This window comes from Leucoraja erinacea, chromosome 5, assembly GCF_028641065.1.
Source record: "Leucoraja erinacea ecotype New England chromosome 5, Leri_hhj_1, whole genome shotgun sequence".
NCBI lineage: Eukaryota > Metazoa > Chordata > Chondrichthyes > Rajiformes > Rajidae > Leucoraja > Leucoraja erinaceus.
Genome location: NC_073381.1, coordinates 56,114,897 through 56,134,143, shown reverse-complemented (window position 1 = coordinate 56,134,143; position 19,247 = coordinate 56,114,897). Strand labels below are relative to the sequence as shown.

The following is a 19,247-nucleotide window of genomic DNA, read 5'->3' as shown; positions in this document are numbered from 1 at the left end:
ACAAATTGATGGAGAAATATGGAAAAATCGGCTTGACAGGTTTTATTAATGGTGTAAATTTATGAATAAACCTTTTTTCTCTGCAGATATTTGGAGCTTTGGCATCACACCCTTTCAGATTAAGTGACCATTGTTTTGGTACAGGAGAAACCTTTCTATATACATTCAATCCACAGTTCAAGGTATCTATCAATATAATGCAATTTTTAAGTAGAATTGAGAACTTGCAAGAAAATCACAAAATAAAATCAGTTTAGAATTTTGAGCAAATCATGGTGTTGGAGTAACTTAGATCCTCAGAGTAGCTCGCTACAGTACTTGCAACCTTCCCACCTACTAAATCTCCTGTCAGTGAAGATGGTTGCGATCTGATCATAAATGGAAAATCTTGTGGAAAAAATGTGATCGTCTAGTCTAGTAAATGTGATTGTGTAGAAAAAAAACCCACAAAATTCCCCACATCTTTCAAATTATGATTAGGAAATAATAAGAGATGCATAGGCAGCAAGGAGGTCAAATGCTATATTGGGCCCAATTACAGGTTGGGTTCCTGGTAGATAAATTGTTTAAGGACTTGGTAAGACCATACCTGGAGAATTATGTCGAATTTTGGTCTTCTTACCTTAACAAGGGTATACTTGTTATAGAGGGAGTGCAGCAAAGGTTCACTGAATTAATTTCTGCAATGGTAGACCTATCATACAAGGTGAGATTAAGTACACTAGACCTCTTGAAGAATGAAAGGTGGCATCATTGAGACATACAAAATAATTGGAGAACTTGACAGAGTGGATGTGGGAATCATGTTTCCTCTGCCTAAGAAGTCTTGATCTGGGACGCGGTTTCAAGATAAAGTTTAAGCTATTTATGATAGAATTGAGAGATTTCTTTACTCAAGACAGTGGAGATTTAGATTTTTGTTACCCAAAAGGACCATGTACCTGATCAATCCCTGATTGCTTTCAAGAGGGGTTGAGATTTCTGAATAATAAAAAAATATAGGGATAGGGCAGCTCAATGGTTTTAAGGTAGAAGATGATATATGATCTAGCTGAAGGGCAAATCATACCAGAGCGGCCGATTGCCTACTATTATTCTTTTATCCAAAGTTCTTAAACTGTTTTAATGTTGCGTCTCTGGCATTCACAATCATTCAAAAACTATTAAATATTAAACAATTCAATGATTTAAATGTTTTTAAATTAAAAAAATAAAATTCAAAACACCAGAAAAACTAGTCAACATTAAAGAAAGTTAAATTAACTGAATAAAAATCCTGTATGTTATGTAATGCTTGCCTGTTTTCTTTGCATCATTCCACTCTATGAAAATGAATGGAGTTGCTAAATTTGCACCAGATTTTACCTGGGACTGATTTAGTTCATTAAGTTTCCAGTGTAACAACGAAGAAACAGCAGAAAGATTGCAATCTGTCATGTAATTCTGAGCCCAATTGGAATGTTAATGGAATGCCTTAATAGTTATGGAACCAATGCCAACCTTTTTGTGCAGAATCTATCAATCATTTTGTTTGTAACTTGGAAATATGCTGATGATTCATGATACAGGTTTATACGATGCTGTACTAAGTTCCTAAATCCAAAGCTTCTCTCGGGTTGTTTTCTTCTTGGAATCATACATTTGCAAAAAAAGTGCTTTAAAATGCTAAATTGGCCACTTTGTTCTATGTATTTTGAAGAAGATTAGAAGGTTTTTTGGATCATTTATATAATTGATGTTATTACATATCTTATGCAAGAATATTATAAATGTAATATTTTTCATGTAATAGATATTTCGGTGGAGTGGAGAAAACTCGTATTTCATTAAAGGAGATAAAGACTCATTAGAACTAGGTGGAGGCAGGTACGTGTATCCTATATGTAATCATTTTACTATCCTTGTTACTTTAGTTTGATACATCGTGGAAAAATGCCCATCGCCCCACCAAGTCCACCCTGACCAGCAATCACCCGTACATTAGTTAAATCCGACTCACAAAGGACAATTTACAGAAGCCAATTAACCTAGAAACCTGCACATCTTTGGAATGTGGGAGGAAACTGCTGCACCCAAGTGGGCACAGTGATAATGTACAATCTCCGTACAGACAGCACCCATAGTCAGGATCGAACCAGGGTCTCTGGCGCAGTAAGGTAGCAACTCAACCGCTACTATGCGGCCCCGTACCACTCTTTCACTTTTAATATTATAATTTTATTAAATTACCCTGCAAATTAATGTGCAAGTTAGTTATATTCTGTGATATGGGATTTTTAAAATTTTAAATAAGACAATTGCAAATTCTCAGTTTCGCTTAGAGATACAGTACAGAAACAGGCCTTTCAGCCCACCGAGTCCACACTGACCGGCGATCTCCGCACATTAACACTTTTGCAATGGCAATTTCTTAACTTTCCAACGTCCAACTTTTGATTGCCATTGCTACTTGGGGATGTGGTAGAGATATAGTTTACGCACTAGCAGGTAGCAAAAACTAATCTTCCTGTCGTTTCTTGATTAATTAGTCTTTTATTGAAGTAGTACAAAACAAAAAAATGATTCATACAACTTTTCGTTCTTACTAACTGTTTCATCTGTGTCGTGTTAAGTACAAGTGATCATGGTAAAAAACTGTTGTCTTCACCATCCCTCGAGGCTAAACTAAACTCCCAATCTACGCTAGGTTCCTCAGATATAGACACGCCCCTCTACGTACCAAATCCCACCCACAAGCATCCAAAAAAGATAAAACGAGATATGGCTATAATATACTAACAGTAACTAACTTAAGCATAAATGGCTCCTACAACTATCCTACACACACGAGGGCCAAGTTACATTTTTTATACCAATTAACCTACAATCCTGTACATCTTTGGAGTGTGGGCGGAAACCAAAGGTCTCGGAGAAAACACACACAGGTCACGGGACGAATGTACAAACTCCATTCAGACAAGCACCTGTAGTCAGGATCGAAAACGGATCTCTGGTGCCTCTCCCTATAGCTCAGACCTTGGAAATACCCTTGCAATTCATCTCTGGACCCTTTCCAGCTTAACATCTGTCCTATAACAAGGTGACCAAAACTGAACACAATACTCCACTTGTGGCCTCACCAATGTCTTGTACAACTGTAACATAACCTCCCAACTTCTATACTCAATACTCTGACTGATGAAGGCCAATGTTCCAAAAGTCTTCTTGACCACCCTATCGACCTGTGATGCCACTTTCAAGGAACTATGTACCTGCACTCTTAGATCCCTCTACGCGCTCCCCAGAATCCTGCCATGTTCTATGTTGGTCCTGTCCTGGTTTAATTTCCCACAATGCAAAACCTTGCACTTATCTGCATTAAAATCCATTAACCATTCCTCAGCCCACCTGCCCAACCGATCAAGATCCTGCTGTAATTTTTGATAACCATCTTTGCTGTCTACGATGTCACGCACTTTTGTCACTTGCTAATCATGCCTTGTACACTCACCCAAATCATATTTATAAACCACAAACACAAAGGGACCGTCACTTATCCCTGAGGTACATCACTAATCACAGGCCTCCAGTCCAAAAAACAATCTTCCACCATTACTCTCTGCTTCCATCCATGAAGCCAATTCTCTATCCAGTCAGCTAGCTCTCCCTGGATCCCATGTGGTCTAACCTTCCAGAGCAGCCAATCATGTGCAACATTAAATGCTAATGAACAATTATTTCAGAATAAAAACCCATGGCTGAAAATCGATTGTAAATTTGATAAGCAAGTACAGACAATGAATTTGGTGACTACTTTATATTCTAACAATCTTAATATTTTAATGTATTTCAGTGGCCATTTTGGCTTGTGGTTAGATGCAGATTTATATCATGGACGAAGCAATCCATGCAGTACGTTTAACAACGAAACACTATCAAAAAAAGAAGACTTCATTGTGCAAGATCTTGAAGTGTGGACTTTTGTATAAGTTTGCCTGGTTCACCTTGGTTTTGCTGTCCAATCCACTGCTAGCTGCCTTATCTTATGTCCAGTGCTCACAATGTACTGTAAATGAGCATGTTTCAAATGCTTAAGCTACACTTCTAAACACAAGCTACAAAGGAGATTGCCGGGCACAGCTCTCCAGAGAGATGATTCCTTTCCATTCTGTAGACTACATCGAACCACCATATGCTAAGGGAAACCAGTTAAGTTGGTGAACTTTTTGCCGCACAAATATGTATGGTTGAAAATGGAGTGCAAAAGAATCTTCATGTTATGACAGCTCATTCTAAATGCTGTGTGCTAGCCAACAAATGGCTGACAATAAACTGTGAGTACAGCCAAATCTACGTGCAAGGCAGTGCTTTCCAAATTAAGGGGATAGTTAATATTTAAGCATTTAGTGACAACAATGCATGTTGAAGGCACAATTTTTCAATGGTCATCTGATTTTTAAAAAAAATCGTTTTTATCACATTACTTAAAGTCCAACTGGAATATTTAATATCCTCTAAGAATGTATGATGGTGTTCCAGTAACTGGAACAATATTATTGAAGAATAATAGTCCTGGGAGAAAGAATTGCAATTATGCCAGGAACAAAATGCTATAGTACAATACTTTAACTTTTATTTTTGGTTACATTGAATGTTGTATCCTTTCATTTAGGAATGGTTTTGTATCAGTGCAGGCACTGAACGCAATATTTCAAATTTGTTTACAGTTAGCAAAATTATTATGTATTATTTTTATTTGCATATGAATTTTTGCATTCATTTGAACATTCCAATGTCTTAAGAGAACAAAGGGAACCTAAATGCACATTAAGAATATCAGAGCACTTTGAAAGTGTAGTTTTTGGCACCAAATACAATTTGTGTGTGTAAACTTCATTTTTAAAATATTAACTGATGTTCATTTTGCATACCAGTATGCAAAAATGTACTTTAATTTTTTGATTAATATGTTAAATTATTCAGCATATTATATAAGAACTTCAGGAAAATGTAAAAACTTTAAATATGTTAGATGTTTTTCCTCTCCTGGAGCAGATAGTTGAAATATTGATGGAAACTGCATAATTTTTTTTTGAGGTGCTACTTCTACTTTTGATCACTAAATTCAAGAACCAGAATTAAAGAACATACAAAGTAACATATTTCCATAATGTTTTTTTCATACATGCTTTTTGTGGTACAGTTTAAAAAATATCTGACGAGAACTAAACATTTCCATTTTTTAAGTTTAGCATTTGATATGTTAAATAATAGCTTAAATAATATTGTGTTTAATAAACAATACCTGTATTGTCAGAACAATCAAAATTGTGAGTGTCATTAAGAACAAAAGTCCTTCAGTAAATTGAATGAATCTGTATAATTAAAGAGCATTGTGGAATAGATGTTTCCATTGGGATAAAATAAACTGATAATATCTAGTTGCTGAGTAGAATATAGTACTTTTTAATCTGTGCTATTAAAACCTATTGTCCTTGGCTTACAAAATAGTAGGCAGTTTTGAATGAATGATGTTTCAAACCAGTGGGAGCCCCATTTTGAGCTGCTTCTTGCTGATGTTTTTTTTTTGTGGAGCAATAGCATCATCACACAGGAGTATTTTCAGTTCAGACAGAAACCTATTTTGATCTTCTGCATGTGGGAGAGGGAGCTGGTTACTATACAACTTTGGTCCACACATAAGTATGCCGATATTACACACATTTTGGAAATGAGGTACAATCCCACCGAGGTTTAGTGGTTTGGTTGTCGTGAGCGGTACCAACATTCTGGCAGGCAGAATGCTACACGGGTGGGTTTAAACTAAATTGGCAAGGGGGTGGGATCTCATACAGGACAGAGACAGGTGAGAGGTTAGTAGTTGGTATAGAGGGTGGTGAGAGAAAATTTAGTGGACAGAATAGACAGGTGAAAGGCATAGAACAAGAAGGAAGATTAGTTTAAATTGCACGTATTTTAATGCAAGGGGCTTGATGGGTAAGGGAGGTGAGCTTAGGGTACGTGTGACTGGGACGTAGCCATTACTAAAACCTGGTTAAGAGAGGGGCAGGACTGGCAGCCCAATGTTCTGAGGTACATGAGCTTCAGGAGAGATGGGTGAGGGTAAAAGAGAGGAAGGGGGGCGGGAGGGGGGGAGGGTTGTGTCATTGGTTTAGGAGGATGTCACGGCTGTGTTCAGTGGTGACTTTACGGACAGTTCGTCTAGTGAGGGTAAATAGGTGGAGCTGAGGAACCCACCTTGTTGGTGTACTACAGACCCTCAAATAGTCAACGGGAATTAAAAGAACAAATATGCCAGGTGATTACAGACAGCTGCAGGTCAAATAAGGTTGTTGTAGTAAGGGATTTTAACTTTCCCAATATTGACTGTCATAGTGAAGGGTTTAGATGGGGTGCAATTTCTCAAAAGTGTTCAGGAGAGTTTTCTCCAGCAGTATGTGGAGGCGCCCACACGTAAGAGAGCACCATTTGATCTAGTATTGGGAAATTGGGAAGGGCAGGAGAATGGTGCCAGGACTAGAGGGTGTGAGCTATTGGGAGAGGTTGAGTAGGCTGGGTCTCCACTTCATGGAGCGCATGAGGATGAGGGGAAATCTTATAGAGGTGTACAAAACATGAGATGAATAGATCGGGTAGATGCACAGAGTCTCTTGTCCAGAGTAGGGGAATCGACCAGATGACATAGGTTCAAGGTGAAGGGGAAAAGAGTTAATAGGAATCCAAGGGGTAACTTTTTCACACAAAGGGCGGTGAATGGAACAAGCTGCCAGAGGAGGTAGTTGAGGCTGTGACGATCCCATCGTTTAAGAAACAGTTGGACAGGTTTGGAGGGATATGGACAAAGCGCAGGCAAGTGGGACTAGTGTAGCTGGGACATTGTTGGCAAGTTGGGCCGAAGGGCCTGTTTCCACACTATATCACTCTATGACTAAGTGTTTGTGGGGGAGTCTTTTGGGACCAGTGACCATTGTTCGATTAGGTTTAAGACAGTTATGGATAGGGACAGATGCTCGATTGGGATAAGGCCAACTTTGAGGGCATGAGAGAAGGTCTCGCTCAAGTTGACTGGAGCAGGTTATTTGCGAGTACAGAAACATCAGCCATATGGGATGTTTTTAAAAGTACTGACAAAAGCTCACGATATGCACGTCCATGTTAGAGTGAAGAGCAAGACAGGCAAATGTAAGGAAGTTTGGTTCACGAGGGAAATTGAGGCATTGGTCAAGAATAAGTAGAACGCATGGGACATGTAGAGACAACTGAGATCATCCCTGGAGGAGTTTCGGGAACTAAGGAGTAAACTAAAAAAGAAAATCTGAAGGGCATAAAAGGGACAGAAGATATTTCTGGCAGATGGCATTAAGGCCAACCAAAGAGATTTTATAAATGAGGAAAAAGGGCAACTAGTGAGAACATGATCCCTCAGGAATCAAAGCAGTCACCTCTGTGTAGAGCCACAGGAGATGGGCAAAGTCCTCAATGAGTGTTTCTCTGTATTTACCGAGGTCACGGTGGCGTAGCGGTAGAGTTGCTGTCTTACAGCGAATGCGCCGGGGATCCGGGTTCGATCCCGACTACAGGTGCTGTCTGTACAGAGTTTGTACGTTCTCCCCGTGACCTGCGTGGGTTTTCTCCGAGATTTTCGGTTTCCACCCACACTCCAAAGACGTACAGGTTTGCACATTAATTGGCTTGATAAATGTAAAAATTGGCCCTGGTGGGTGTAGAATAGTGTTAATGTGCGGGGATCGCTGGTTGGCCTGGATCCGGTGGGCTGAAGGGCCTGTTTCCGCGCTGTTTCTAAACTAAAGAGGGAGACAGGATGACAGAGGAACTTGGGACAGTCAATGGAGGTGGCTTGAGACCAGCCAGTGTTATGGTTGAAGAGCTGCTGAAGGTACTATCGTGTCCAAAGGTAGACACATCTCCAGGGCCTGATCCGATATATCCGAGGACATTGTGAGAAACTAGAGAGGAAATTGCAGGAGCCCTGGTTGATATGTACGAACTGTCTTTAAATACAGGAGAGGTGCCCGACGACTGGAGGGTGGCAAATGTATCTCTATTCAAGAAGGGCTGCGGGGAAAATGCTGGGAACTATAGGCCTGTGAGCTTAATATCTGTAGTCGGAAAGTTACTAGATATTCCCCCAACGCAATATTGCACCACTCACGCATAGCCCCAAACTGTACAGGCGTGGCTCATTTCTCCTCATCCCCCAGCACTCCATCCTCTTTACCCTCCCTCTTCAATCCCTAGAGAGGGAGGTGTGCATAGTGGGGGGGAGGGAGGGTAGAGAGGGGTTGAGAGAGTGGGAGTGAAGGTAGAGAGGGGGAGGTGGGATAGAAAGGGAGGGAAGTAGAGAGGGTGGGAGTGAGGGGCATCTACCACCTCCACTCCCTCCCTCCCCCATCTCCCCCTACCATCCCACTCCCCACCCCATCTCTCTCCTCATCCCCCTCCCATTCCCTGCCCCAGGACCTACCCAGGTCGTAGATGAGTGGCAAGGCCTGGAACGGCCTGGTTCTCGTACTCGACCCGACCCTCACTGTAGACTCCAGCCGTCAGGTCGGCTGCCACCTGAGCTCCAGTGGGCTCATCCCTGACCCCGGACCCAGGCTCGTCCTTGGTTCTAGCGGCGGCTTCTTTTTCGGCCCCATCCCAATCCCTGGGTTCGGCCGACACTCCAGCTCCAGCACCACCCTCCTCATCGGGCGCTGGCAGCGGCCGCCACGCGAGTGCTGGAGAGCTCCATCTCCCGTCCTGCCTTGCGAATGCATCGTGACGTCACCCGGGTGCGCTGGAGTGCCCCTCCCTCACTCCCTGAGTGTCCCGTCTTGCCTTGCAAGTCGATTGTGACGTCACTCGTGGGGTTTTTTCCGAAATGGGTGAGTTTTCTGGCTTTGTTTAAAGCTTTAAACGATTAAAAATTCCGGAAATATAGGTGGGAATGCGACAGGAAGACATTTGTCGCCTCAACGGGAAAATGTGAGTATAATGTGTGACAATGGGAAGGCTGTGGCCTAGCATTTGGGAAACAAATAGGAATTTTAACCAAATTGACACACACACAGCCACAAACAAGACAAAGAGTTTTAGTAAGTACTAGACCAAGTGGGACCAGTTGGGTCCCGTCCCCTCAACGCAGGATTGCGGGGGGGGGGGGGAGGCGACGGGGGGAACACAGCCTGCGGCGTAACACACGCACTAAGATAAACATAGATAGATAAGGGCCGATTAGGGATAGCATGGTTTTGTGTGTGGGAGGTCGTGTCTCACAAATTTGAGTTGTTTGAAAACATGACCAAAAAGGTTGATGAGAGAAGAATTGTAGATGTATACATAGATTGCAGTAAGGCATTCAACAGGTTTCCGCATGGTAAGCTGCTCTGGAAGGTTAGATCGCATGGGATCCAAGGAGAGATGGCTGAATACATTGAAAATCGACCATGGAAGAAGCAGAGGGTGATGGTGGAAGGTTGCTTCTCTGACTGGAGGCCTGACTAGTGGTGTGCCTCAGGGGTCGGTGCTGGGCACATTACTGTTTGTCATCTTTCTACATCAATAATTTGGACAAGAACATACACGGCAAGATTAGCAAGTTTGCTGATGATACAAAATGGGGCGGTTTTGCAGATTGTGAAGATGGTTGTGAAAAATTGCAGCAGGATCTTGATGGATTGACCAGGTGGGCTGAGGAATGGTTAGAATTTAATGCAGAGAAATGTGAGGTGTTGTAATTTTGGAAGTCTAACATGGGCAAGATCTACACAGTGAATGGTGGGGCACTGGGGAGTGTTGTAGAGCAGAGGGATCTAGGAGTGCAGGTGCATGGTTCCTTGAAGGTGGACTCGCAGGTAGATCGGGTAGGCTTTTGGCACATTGGCCATCATCAGTATTGAGTATAAAAATTGGGAGGTCATATTGCAGTTGTATGAGACATTGGTGAGACTGCATTTAGAGTATTGGATTCAGTTCTAAGCACCAAGTTATAGGAAAGATGCTGTCAAGCTAGAAAGGGTACAGAGAAGATTTACAAGGATGTTTTTCACACAGAGAGTGGTGAATCTCTGGAACTCTCTGCCACAGAGGGTAGTTGAGGCCAGTTCATTGGCTATATTTAAGAGGGAGTTAGATGTGGCCCTTGTGGCTAACGGGATCAGGGGGTATGGAGAGAAGGCAGGTACAGGATACCGAGTTGGATGATCAGCCATGATCATATTGAATGGCGGTGCAGGCTCGAAGGGCCGAATGGCCTACTCCTGCACCTAATTTCTATGTTTCTATGTTGCTTGGACTAGAGGGTCTGAGCTATAGGGAGAGGTTAAGCATTCTTGGACTCTATTCCTTGGAGTGCAGGAGGATGAGGGGTGATCTTGTAGAGGTGTATAAAATCATGAGAGGAATAGGTCGGGTAGATACACAAAGTCTCTTGCCCAGAGTGGGTGGATCGAGGACCAGAGGACATAGGTTGAAGGTGAAGGGGAAAAGATTTAATAAGAATCTGAGGGGTAACTTTTTCACACAAAGGTTGCTGGGTGTATGGAAAAAGATGCCAGATGAGGTAGTTGAGGCTGGGACTATCCCAATGTTTAAGAAACAGACAGGTACAGGGATAGGACAGCTTTGGAGGGATATGGGCAAAATGCAGGCAGGTGGGACTAGTGTAGCTGGGACATGTTGGATGGTGTGGGCGTCAGACCAAAGGGCCCGTTTCCACGCTGTATCACTCTATGACTAAATCATTGTGTACAATCTGCTACTTTTTTACTTTACTTTCCCAGCACGATTATTCTATTTCTCAGAGACTCCAGTCTCTGGTCACTATCTGACCTTAACATTACATTTCTAGGGCTTATGCATTCAATACGATCATTTGTACTCAAAGGGCTTTTCTTAGCCACATCTGGTGGCTATTATATGAAAATATAATATATATATTAAATTACAGAGAATAATCTATTTCAGGAGAGACCATCACCTCAAAGTCCAGTGCAGCAATGTAGTACAACTCAGTGTCAGTTGCTGCCTGAGAACTGGGTTCAATCCTGGCCTTGGGTGATGTCCGTGTAGAGTTTGCATGTTCCCCCTGAGACCGAGTGGGTTCCCTCCAGATGCTCTGATTTCTTCCCGCATACCAAAGACATACGGGTTGTCAGGTTAATTGGCCTCTAAAATTGCCTGGTGCGTAGGAGGTGAACGAAAAAGTGGGAATACCCCAAAAGCAGCCAAACTTAAGTTTTATAAAGCAGCCACATGACTTCCTGATTCTTATATTCAATCCCCAAATGGTGAAGGCAAAGATAGCAAATGCCTTCTTTACTACTCTATTCACTTGTGTTGCCTTTTTCAGGAAAATGTGTAAAGTCTAGAAGTAAACTCATAGTCGCTTGAACTTAAGGGTAGCACATGTTGAACTGAAAAGAAGCAACATTTCCTCAGAGTTGTGAGTATTTGGAACAGTCAGAGGACTCATTCAAGCTGGAGATCATAGAAAAAAAAACATAGATACCGAGAGAATGTAAATGTGTGGGAAGGAGGAGGTGGGTTGAAGATTAGTCATAATTGTGCTAAATGCAGGTGCAGGCAGTGACCCGCTCCACGCATTTCCGATGTTTTTCTAATTACATCATGAAACTTCAGTCATGAACCAGTCATTGCTGAGCAAATGCTGAAATTGTTGAATATATTTATGTTTGATTTCACAAGGAGTAGAATTAGGCCATTCAGCCCATTGAGTCTATACTGCCATTCAATCATGGCTGATCTCTGCCTCCTAATCCCATTTCCCTGCCTTCTCCCCATAACCCTTGACACCAGTTCTAATCAAGAATTTGTCTATCTCTGCCTTTAAAATATCCACTGACGGCCTCCATAGCCCTCTGTGGCAATGAGTTACACAAATTAACAACCCTCTGACTAAAGAAGTTCTTCCTCCTTTCCAAAAGAGCGCCCTTTAATTCTGAGGCTCTGATCTTGGACTCTCTCCGGGCTGGGCTGCCAACATTGGGTGAGAGTTGGGAGTGAGAAATTGCGAGAGAGCAAGCCCGAGGGAGCGTAGCGACGGGGGGGGGGGGGGGGGGGGGGGGGAAGGGAGGAGGGATGTGGGAGGAGTCCCCCCCCCCCCCCATTGGTATGGAACTTTTGCGTTTTTCAGCTTGAAATTGTGCAATATGGTGCATACTGTAGCGAGTCTTTTAACACACTTGAATGCAATATATATGCTTTAAATGAGATTAGCTATGAATAAGGTTAGATGAAATTACATTCCTAATTACATTCCACAGTGGAGCCCAGGCTCTGATCAACACATGCAGCACTTGAATGATCTTAGGGTATTCATGTATGGAAATCAGGTTTTCATCAAACACTTGGCCCATGTTGACCACCTGGGTCTCACTGCACACCTGGTACTACTCCTGGGCCCTGACTCCAGTTGCATACCTTCTCTCATTCCTGTCCCTGTGTCCAGCCTTACACTGCCCCCCCCATTCTACCTCCCCTGGTCCCAGCTTTGACTGCACACCTAGTACTATTCCAGACCTTGACTCTGGATGTACATTTGGCCTTGCTCCTAGCCCCTTTGCACTGACAATATATGTGGCCCACACATAAAGCCCCATATCTGACCCCCTGGACTTAACCTATTAAGTTCAAGTCCACAAGTGCTTATCTAATGCAGTAACCCTTTATGGGGCAAATCACAGATAAAATTATGGATAACAAAATTTGCTACATTAATTGGCTTCCTTGTTATCTAACATGCTAGTTACTTTGTCAAAGAAGTCATCAATTGGTTGAACACAATTTCTCATCCATCAAATTATACTCACTCAGCTGTAAAAGTATTCTGTTACCATTTCTTTCATTTTCGTAACAAACTGGCCTGAAGTCATTTTCACCCCCAATATTTTCAGTATTTTCCCGTCTTCCTCTCAGCTGGGACTTTTCCGAAATGCAAAGTCCAATAACTATACATTTAAGCAATATTATTCTATTAAATGTGATCTTGAGAGTACATCATATTTTCTGTGGTATTCATAACACAACAATGATAAAAAGATCTTTGTTTTGATTGCACCTACCAACAGGCATACATTATTACATTACAGTTAATATGTACCAAGAGCAAATTTTAGTTCCAATGCTCCCCATTCCCAACTACTTTTACATTTAAGTGATTGAAATCCAAGTGAAGTTTAAATGGCATCATAAAAGTAAAACCTCCGGAATGGATGATATTCATTACGTGGTTGGTTGGGGTCAGTATCAGCACAATTACTATATTAAACCTCTAATCTTCAGATGTCCTGGTTCAAGCTAAAACTAAAGACAAATAATAATCTCCTCGCACATTCCCCTGCAAGTATCTCTGTCACTCCTTTAAATATGCCCCTTCTTTGAACAAGCTCTTAAATATCGCATCTGAATCAGTTTCCATCTGATTACATTCCTTGAGGATATTTACGTGTTCAATTAATAAAACAATGAGATTGGGGACATTTCTATTCAACCTGTCGAAGGAATTGGGGGGGGGGGGGGGGGGGGGGGTTAGAAATAGCCAGTGAGGTAAACAAGCATAATAATTGAGTGGCAAATGACAATAGTGCTACCTTCCCAATATTTAACTGAAGGAAATAATGGGTTATCAGGGCTGTATGTTGTGAAAGACAGCTTGACACCTTGCATGTCATTTTAATATTACACTTATCCTATCGCCCTGGGTATTCCAGATTAATAAATTAAGGTTTTGTCAACTAATTACAAATCAAGCTAATTACAAATCAATAACATTAGCCAACTCCGAAGCATGAAGCGCTGAGCGTTGGGATCCAGACATCACGGACAATGGCCTCAGTTCCCCGTTCACATCTGGCTGTGTTCTCCAACTGAACCAGAGTGTTTTTGAAAGTGGAGAGACTGAGCGATCACTGATCACTGGCCTTGGGGGTACCCGGTGAAGGAGTGGAGTAACCGAGTGGGGAGAGGGTGTGGGAAGTAGGGTGTCCCCCCTCCCATGGTAGGGAAATTTGATGAAGTAAAATCATGTTTTAGTGCACTGTAGAAGTATGATTTCAATGTTTTTTGTATGAAGTATTTTTAAGAGGTAACTTTTTAAGGGGTAACTTTTTCCACACAAAGGGTGGTGGTGGGTGTACGGAACAAGCTGCCAGAGGACATAGTTGAGACGGGGGACCCTCCCAACATTTAAGAAACAGTTACATGGATAGGACAGGTTTGGAGGTACGAACCAAAAGCAGGTAGCGTAGCTGGGACATGTGGCGGGTGTGGGCAAGGTGCGCCGAAGGGCCTGTTTTCACACTATATCACTCTATGACTACATTATACCTCCACCATGCATGAAAGCTTCAAAATCAAGTGATCGAGTTTTATTGCCATATCCTCAAGCATAGAAACATAGAAAACAGGTGGAGGAATAGGCCATCGGCCCTTCGAGCCAGCACTGCCATTCAATATGATCATGGCTATTCATCTAAAATCAGTACCTCTTTCCTGTTTTTTCCCCATATCCCTTGATTTTGTTAGCCCCAAGAACTAAATGTATCTCCTGAAAACATCCAGTGAATTGGCCTGTACTGCCTTCTGTGGCAGAGAATTCCACAGATTCACAACTCTCTGCTAACTGAAGAAAGTTTGTCCTCATCTCAGTTCTAACTGCCCCCCCCCCTTTATTCTTAAACTGTGACCAATGGTTCTGAAATCCCCCAACATCAGGAACATTTTTCATGCAGTTACAGTAAGTGAAAATCTAGCAGGCAAGCAGGATGCTTTCTCCAACCACTCCCATTTGAAGTCCACTATCTTCCACCGTTTCTACCCAGTGCTTGGTACTTACTTCCAGCAGCCACTGGTTGTCCTCCAGGATGCACCGAGCAGCAGCCTGATCCATGCCGGTCACCTGGGCGAATTTGGCACAGAGACTCTCACGGCAGCGGCTCAAAGCTTCCGACGCCTCTGGCGGCCTGGGACTCTTGCACTGAGGCGGCTCCATGGCCAGAGCTGCAGCGAGCAACTTGCCGGCCCCACAAACACTCGCCAGCCCGGCAAACACTCACCAGCCCGGCCCTGCAACACACGCGGCCCATGCAATTTATCTGAGTTTTTTAATTTTCGTTGATCACAGAATTTCTCACGACAGAGCATAAGAAATTTGTGATCAGCATGAGAGCGTGAGAATTTGTTCAAATGAGTGATTCTCATGCTCAAAGCATGAGAGTTGGCAGCCCTGCAATTAGGTTCCCCCCTCAACCTTCTAAACCCCAGCAAGTACAGGCCCAGTGCATCATATGCTAACGCGCTGATTCCTGGAATTATTATTGTAAACCTCCTCTGGACCCTCCAGAAGCCAGCACATCCTTCCTCAGATATGGGGCCTAAATTTGCTCATAGTACTCCAAATGCAGCCTGACCAGCACCTTATGGAGCCTCAGTATTACATCTCTGTTTTTGCATTCCATTCCTCTTGATATAAATGCTAGCATTCCATTTCACTTCCTTACTGCTGATTCAACTTGCAAATTAACTTTTTGGAGTGCTGCATCCAGTCCATTGCACCTCCGATTTCTGGATTCTCTCTCCATATAGAGAATGATCTACACCTTTATTCTTGTTACCAAAATGCATGACTGCACTTTGCGATACTGAATTTAATCTGCCACTTCTCAGCTCACACTTCTAACCTATCAAAGTCCTTCTGCAGAATCATTGCTTCCTTGACACTGCCTGCCCCTCCACCTATCTTAGCATCATCTGCAATTTTGCTACATTTTATTTCTTCTTTCTTTCACAATGTTAACGCAAACTGTTGCATCCAATTTTGGATTTTCCCCTGACGATTAAAAATGTGTTAGAAAAATACTCAGCGGAAGGAACACATTTCACAGCTCAGTGAGCCACCTAGTGAAAAACAACAGTAAGCATTTGTAAGTTTCAGGAAAATCTTTATTTATCTCTCTATCTCTATCTCTGTAGATTGGTTTATGCATGATAACCAATCATAGTAGAATAGCATCACTAACCCTACCCTACTGTGCGAGTTATATTAACACCCACTTCCTGTACTGCTCAGTCTTGGAAGCGGTCATGATGTTCCAGCAACTAACAACCTGCTGTACCGCTATAGTTTGACTACTGATTAAAGATGATCTTGAATTTCAGATTGTGTTAGTCAGTAATTTACAATCTCTATCTCATTCTCTATCACTATCACTATCACTAGCTTCTTATTTGTACCTATATTTGCGCAAAAACGATATATGATAGCGCTACAATTTTTGGCCCACCTTACTCACCATTATCCTGGGGGTGCATTAGCCATGTTTCCTTCTCATTGATGTTATATTTTACAAGTTATTGACATTTTAAACTTTACCAAAAACACTTGACAAAAGCACTTTTCCACTTTCCCTGCCCATCAACCACGTTCGCCCAAATATCATTAAAGCAAAATGCCATTTTAATTGACATTGATTTTATTCTAAAGAAAAACACATTTTAATCAAATTCTTCCATTTTCATTAACAGTTAACATTGTCTATAGGATATTTTAAAGAAAAAACATGATGTTCATTGAGAATTCAATTTTTTTTAAAACACTCGACTAAGTGGGACCCGTTGGGTCCCAGTCACCACGGGGGGTGTGTGGTGGTGGGGGGTGGGATGGGAAGTATGTATGTGGGTGGAAGGGGTTTGCGAGGGGGGGCAGGAGGGATGGGGGGGGGGGAGGGTGTGTGTGTGTGGATGGGAGGGAGCATGTGGGAGTGGCAGGGGTGTGTGGGCAGGGGGGGGTTGTGAGGGGTGTGTGGGAGGGGGGTGTGTGGGGGGGGGGATGTGTGGGGGGAGGAGTGTGTGGGGGGGGGGAGGGAGGGAGGGTGTTGGGGCGGTGGGGGCGCGTGGGGGATGTGATGTGTGGGAGGGGGAAGGGGGGGGGTGTGGGTGCAGGGGGGACAGAGCTCGGAGAAAGGACAAGGGGAGAGCCATGAGGGAGAGTGCGGTATCACGGGGGAGGGGGGCAGGAGCCAGCAAGGGGGACCAGAGCGGAAGGGGTTGGCGGTGCGATGGGACTCACAGCGGGCACCGGTCGCTGGTCACTCTCCGCCATGATCAGAGTCTCTGCTTTCCGTTTGGTGACATCGGCGCCATCTCCGACTCCGCGCTGGGCTGGGCCGGGCCGGTCTGCCGTTTCTGGTCCTTCCCTCCAAAAATTGTGTCCGGTTGGAGATCTCCGCCGGCCATCCAGAGCCTCCCGCAGCTGCAGTAAAGACGCAATGGTGTAGGAAGGGGCGGATCATCCCGCGGAGTGACAGTAGAAGGGACGCTAGTATGGGTGTTGTGGGCTGAAGGGACTGGTTTCCAGAGGGCTAGTATGGACATTGTGGGCCAAATGGATTGATGGGGTGGTAGTTCAGTCACTCAAGCCTGGTGTGGTGACAGCTCACTCACGGCTGGTGGGCTGGCAGTTGACTCACGGCTATTCCATTTCAAGCAGGGTGCAAGGCCACCAAATTCAAGTGCAGTTTCCTACCATTTCAAGCAGGGTGCAAGGCCACCTAAGTCAAGTGCAGTTTCTTACCACTTCAAGTAGGGTGCAAGGCCACCAAATTCAAGTGCAATTTCATACCACTTCAAGCAGGGTGCAAGGCCTCCAAATTTAGGTGCAGTTTCCTACCACTTCAAGCAGGGTGCAAGGCCACCGAATTTTAGTACAGTTTCCGACCACTTCCAGCAGGGCGCAAGGCCACTGAATTCAAGTGCAGTTTCATACTACTTCAAGCAGGGTGCAAGGCCACAAAATTCAAGTGCAGTTTCATGCCACTTCAAGCAGGGTGTAAGGCCACCACATTCAAATGCAGTTTCATACCATTTCAAGCAGGGTGAAACCACACAAAACACTACATAAACACCACACTCACAGTTCAGTAGACATTCAGTGTGTTCAGTTGATTCACAGCTCAGAGTCGTGACCTCTCCTGCATCTGGCAGAGAGTGAGCCACACCCACATTTCCGGGTTTTATAATCCCTTCCCAGAAGGGGCGTGGCCTTCATGACGTGATTGACAGGAGTGAGATTCTCAACATTTTTTAAACACTAATACCACTTTTATTTTTCATTGATGTGAAGAATCCTCTGAACCTGATGAGCAGAGGGGAATGAGTAAGACGGCTGAAAATCACAGCCGTCAGTGGTAGCGTTTTATCTAAAATCAATATAGAGTGCAAACAGGAAGTTGTCAAGTTTAGACTTTATCATTCTTTAGTTCAAACCAACAACCATTTGCTGTGCTTTAGTTCAAACCAACCACCACCAACAACCATTTGCTGTGCTTTATTTCAAACCAACCACATTTTCATCTTCAAACCACATTAGGGGCACTCAAGATCAGTAAAACCACACTCACAGTCTAGTAAACATGTATTCAGTGTTATTCACAGCTCAGACTTACCCTCTCACTTCCCCCATCTTGCAGAGACTGCCTGAGGCACTCAACACTTCCACGTTTTATAGTCCCTCCAGAAGGGGCGTTGTCTTCAGGGGAGAGAATCTCAACATTCTTTAAACACTAATAACTCTTATTTTTAATCGATCCTCTTGTCCTGCGCAGCAGAGGGGGATTCTGAGTAAGATGGCCAAAATTCACAGCCGTAAGTGGCAGTGTTTTTTCTAAAATCAATATACAGAACAACAGGAAGTGGTCAAGATCAGACTTTTAGTAATATAGATTAAGGAATTGGACACACTAGATCTCAATGTTCCTGATGTTGGGGAAGTCCAGAACCATGGGCCACAGTTTAAGAATAAGGGGTAGGCCATTTAGAATTGAGTTGAGGAAAACCTTTTCACCCAGAGAGTTGTGAATCTGTGGAATTCTCGGCCACAGAAGGCAGTGGAGGCTGGCAATTCACTGGATGCATTCAAAAGAGAGTTAGAACTTAGATGGAGCTCTTAGGGCTAGTGGAATCAAGGAATATGGGGATAAAGCAGGAATGGGGTACTGATTGGGGATGATCCGCCCACGAACACATTGAATAGGCTCGAAGGACCTGCACCCAAGTATGTGTCTATGTATCCATGTGTAGGAGGGAGCTGCAGATGCTGGTTTAAAGCGGAGACAGGGACACAAAATGCTGGAGTAACTCAGGCAGCATCTCTGGAGAGAAGGGATGGGTGACGTTTCTGATCCAGTCTGAAGAAGGGTCTCGACCCGAAACGTCAATCATTCCTTGTC

At 43.4% G+C, this 19,247-nt stretch overlaps 1 protein-coding gene across 7 annotated transcripts in view; it reads left to right on the top strand.

The window, feature by feature from the left end:
* The window catches only part of LOC129697281 (nuclear receptor coactivator 7-like), a 112,356-nt gene extending 106,465 nt beyond the window's left edge, over positions 1–5,891 (top strand). For 5 of the 7 annotated variants that reach the window (XM_055635664.1, XM_055635663.1, XM_055635661.1 and 2 more), the window contains 3 exons: positions 87–182; positions 1,793–1,866; positions 3,833–5,886. In XM_055635664.1, the coding sequence (XP_055491639.1) occupies positions 87–182; positions 1,793–1,866; positions 3,833–3,968 (306 nt within the window). In that variant the 3' untranslated portion in view covers positions 3,969–5,886. Of the gene's footprint in view, positions 1–86; positions 183–1,792; positions 1,867–3,832 lie in introns of all 7 variants that reach the window. The other 2 variants (XM_055635668.1, XM_055635662.1) reach the window with 2 other exon arrangements.
* Positions 5,892–19,247: the final 13,356 nt, after the last annotated feature.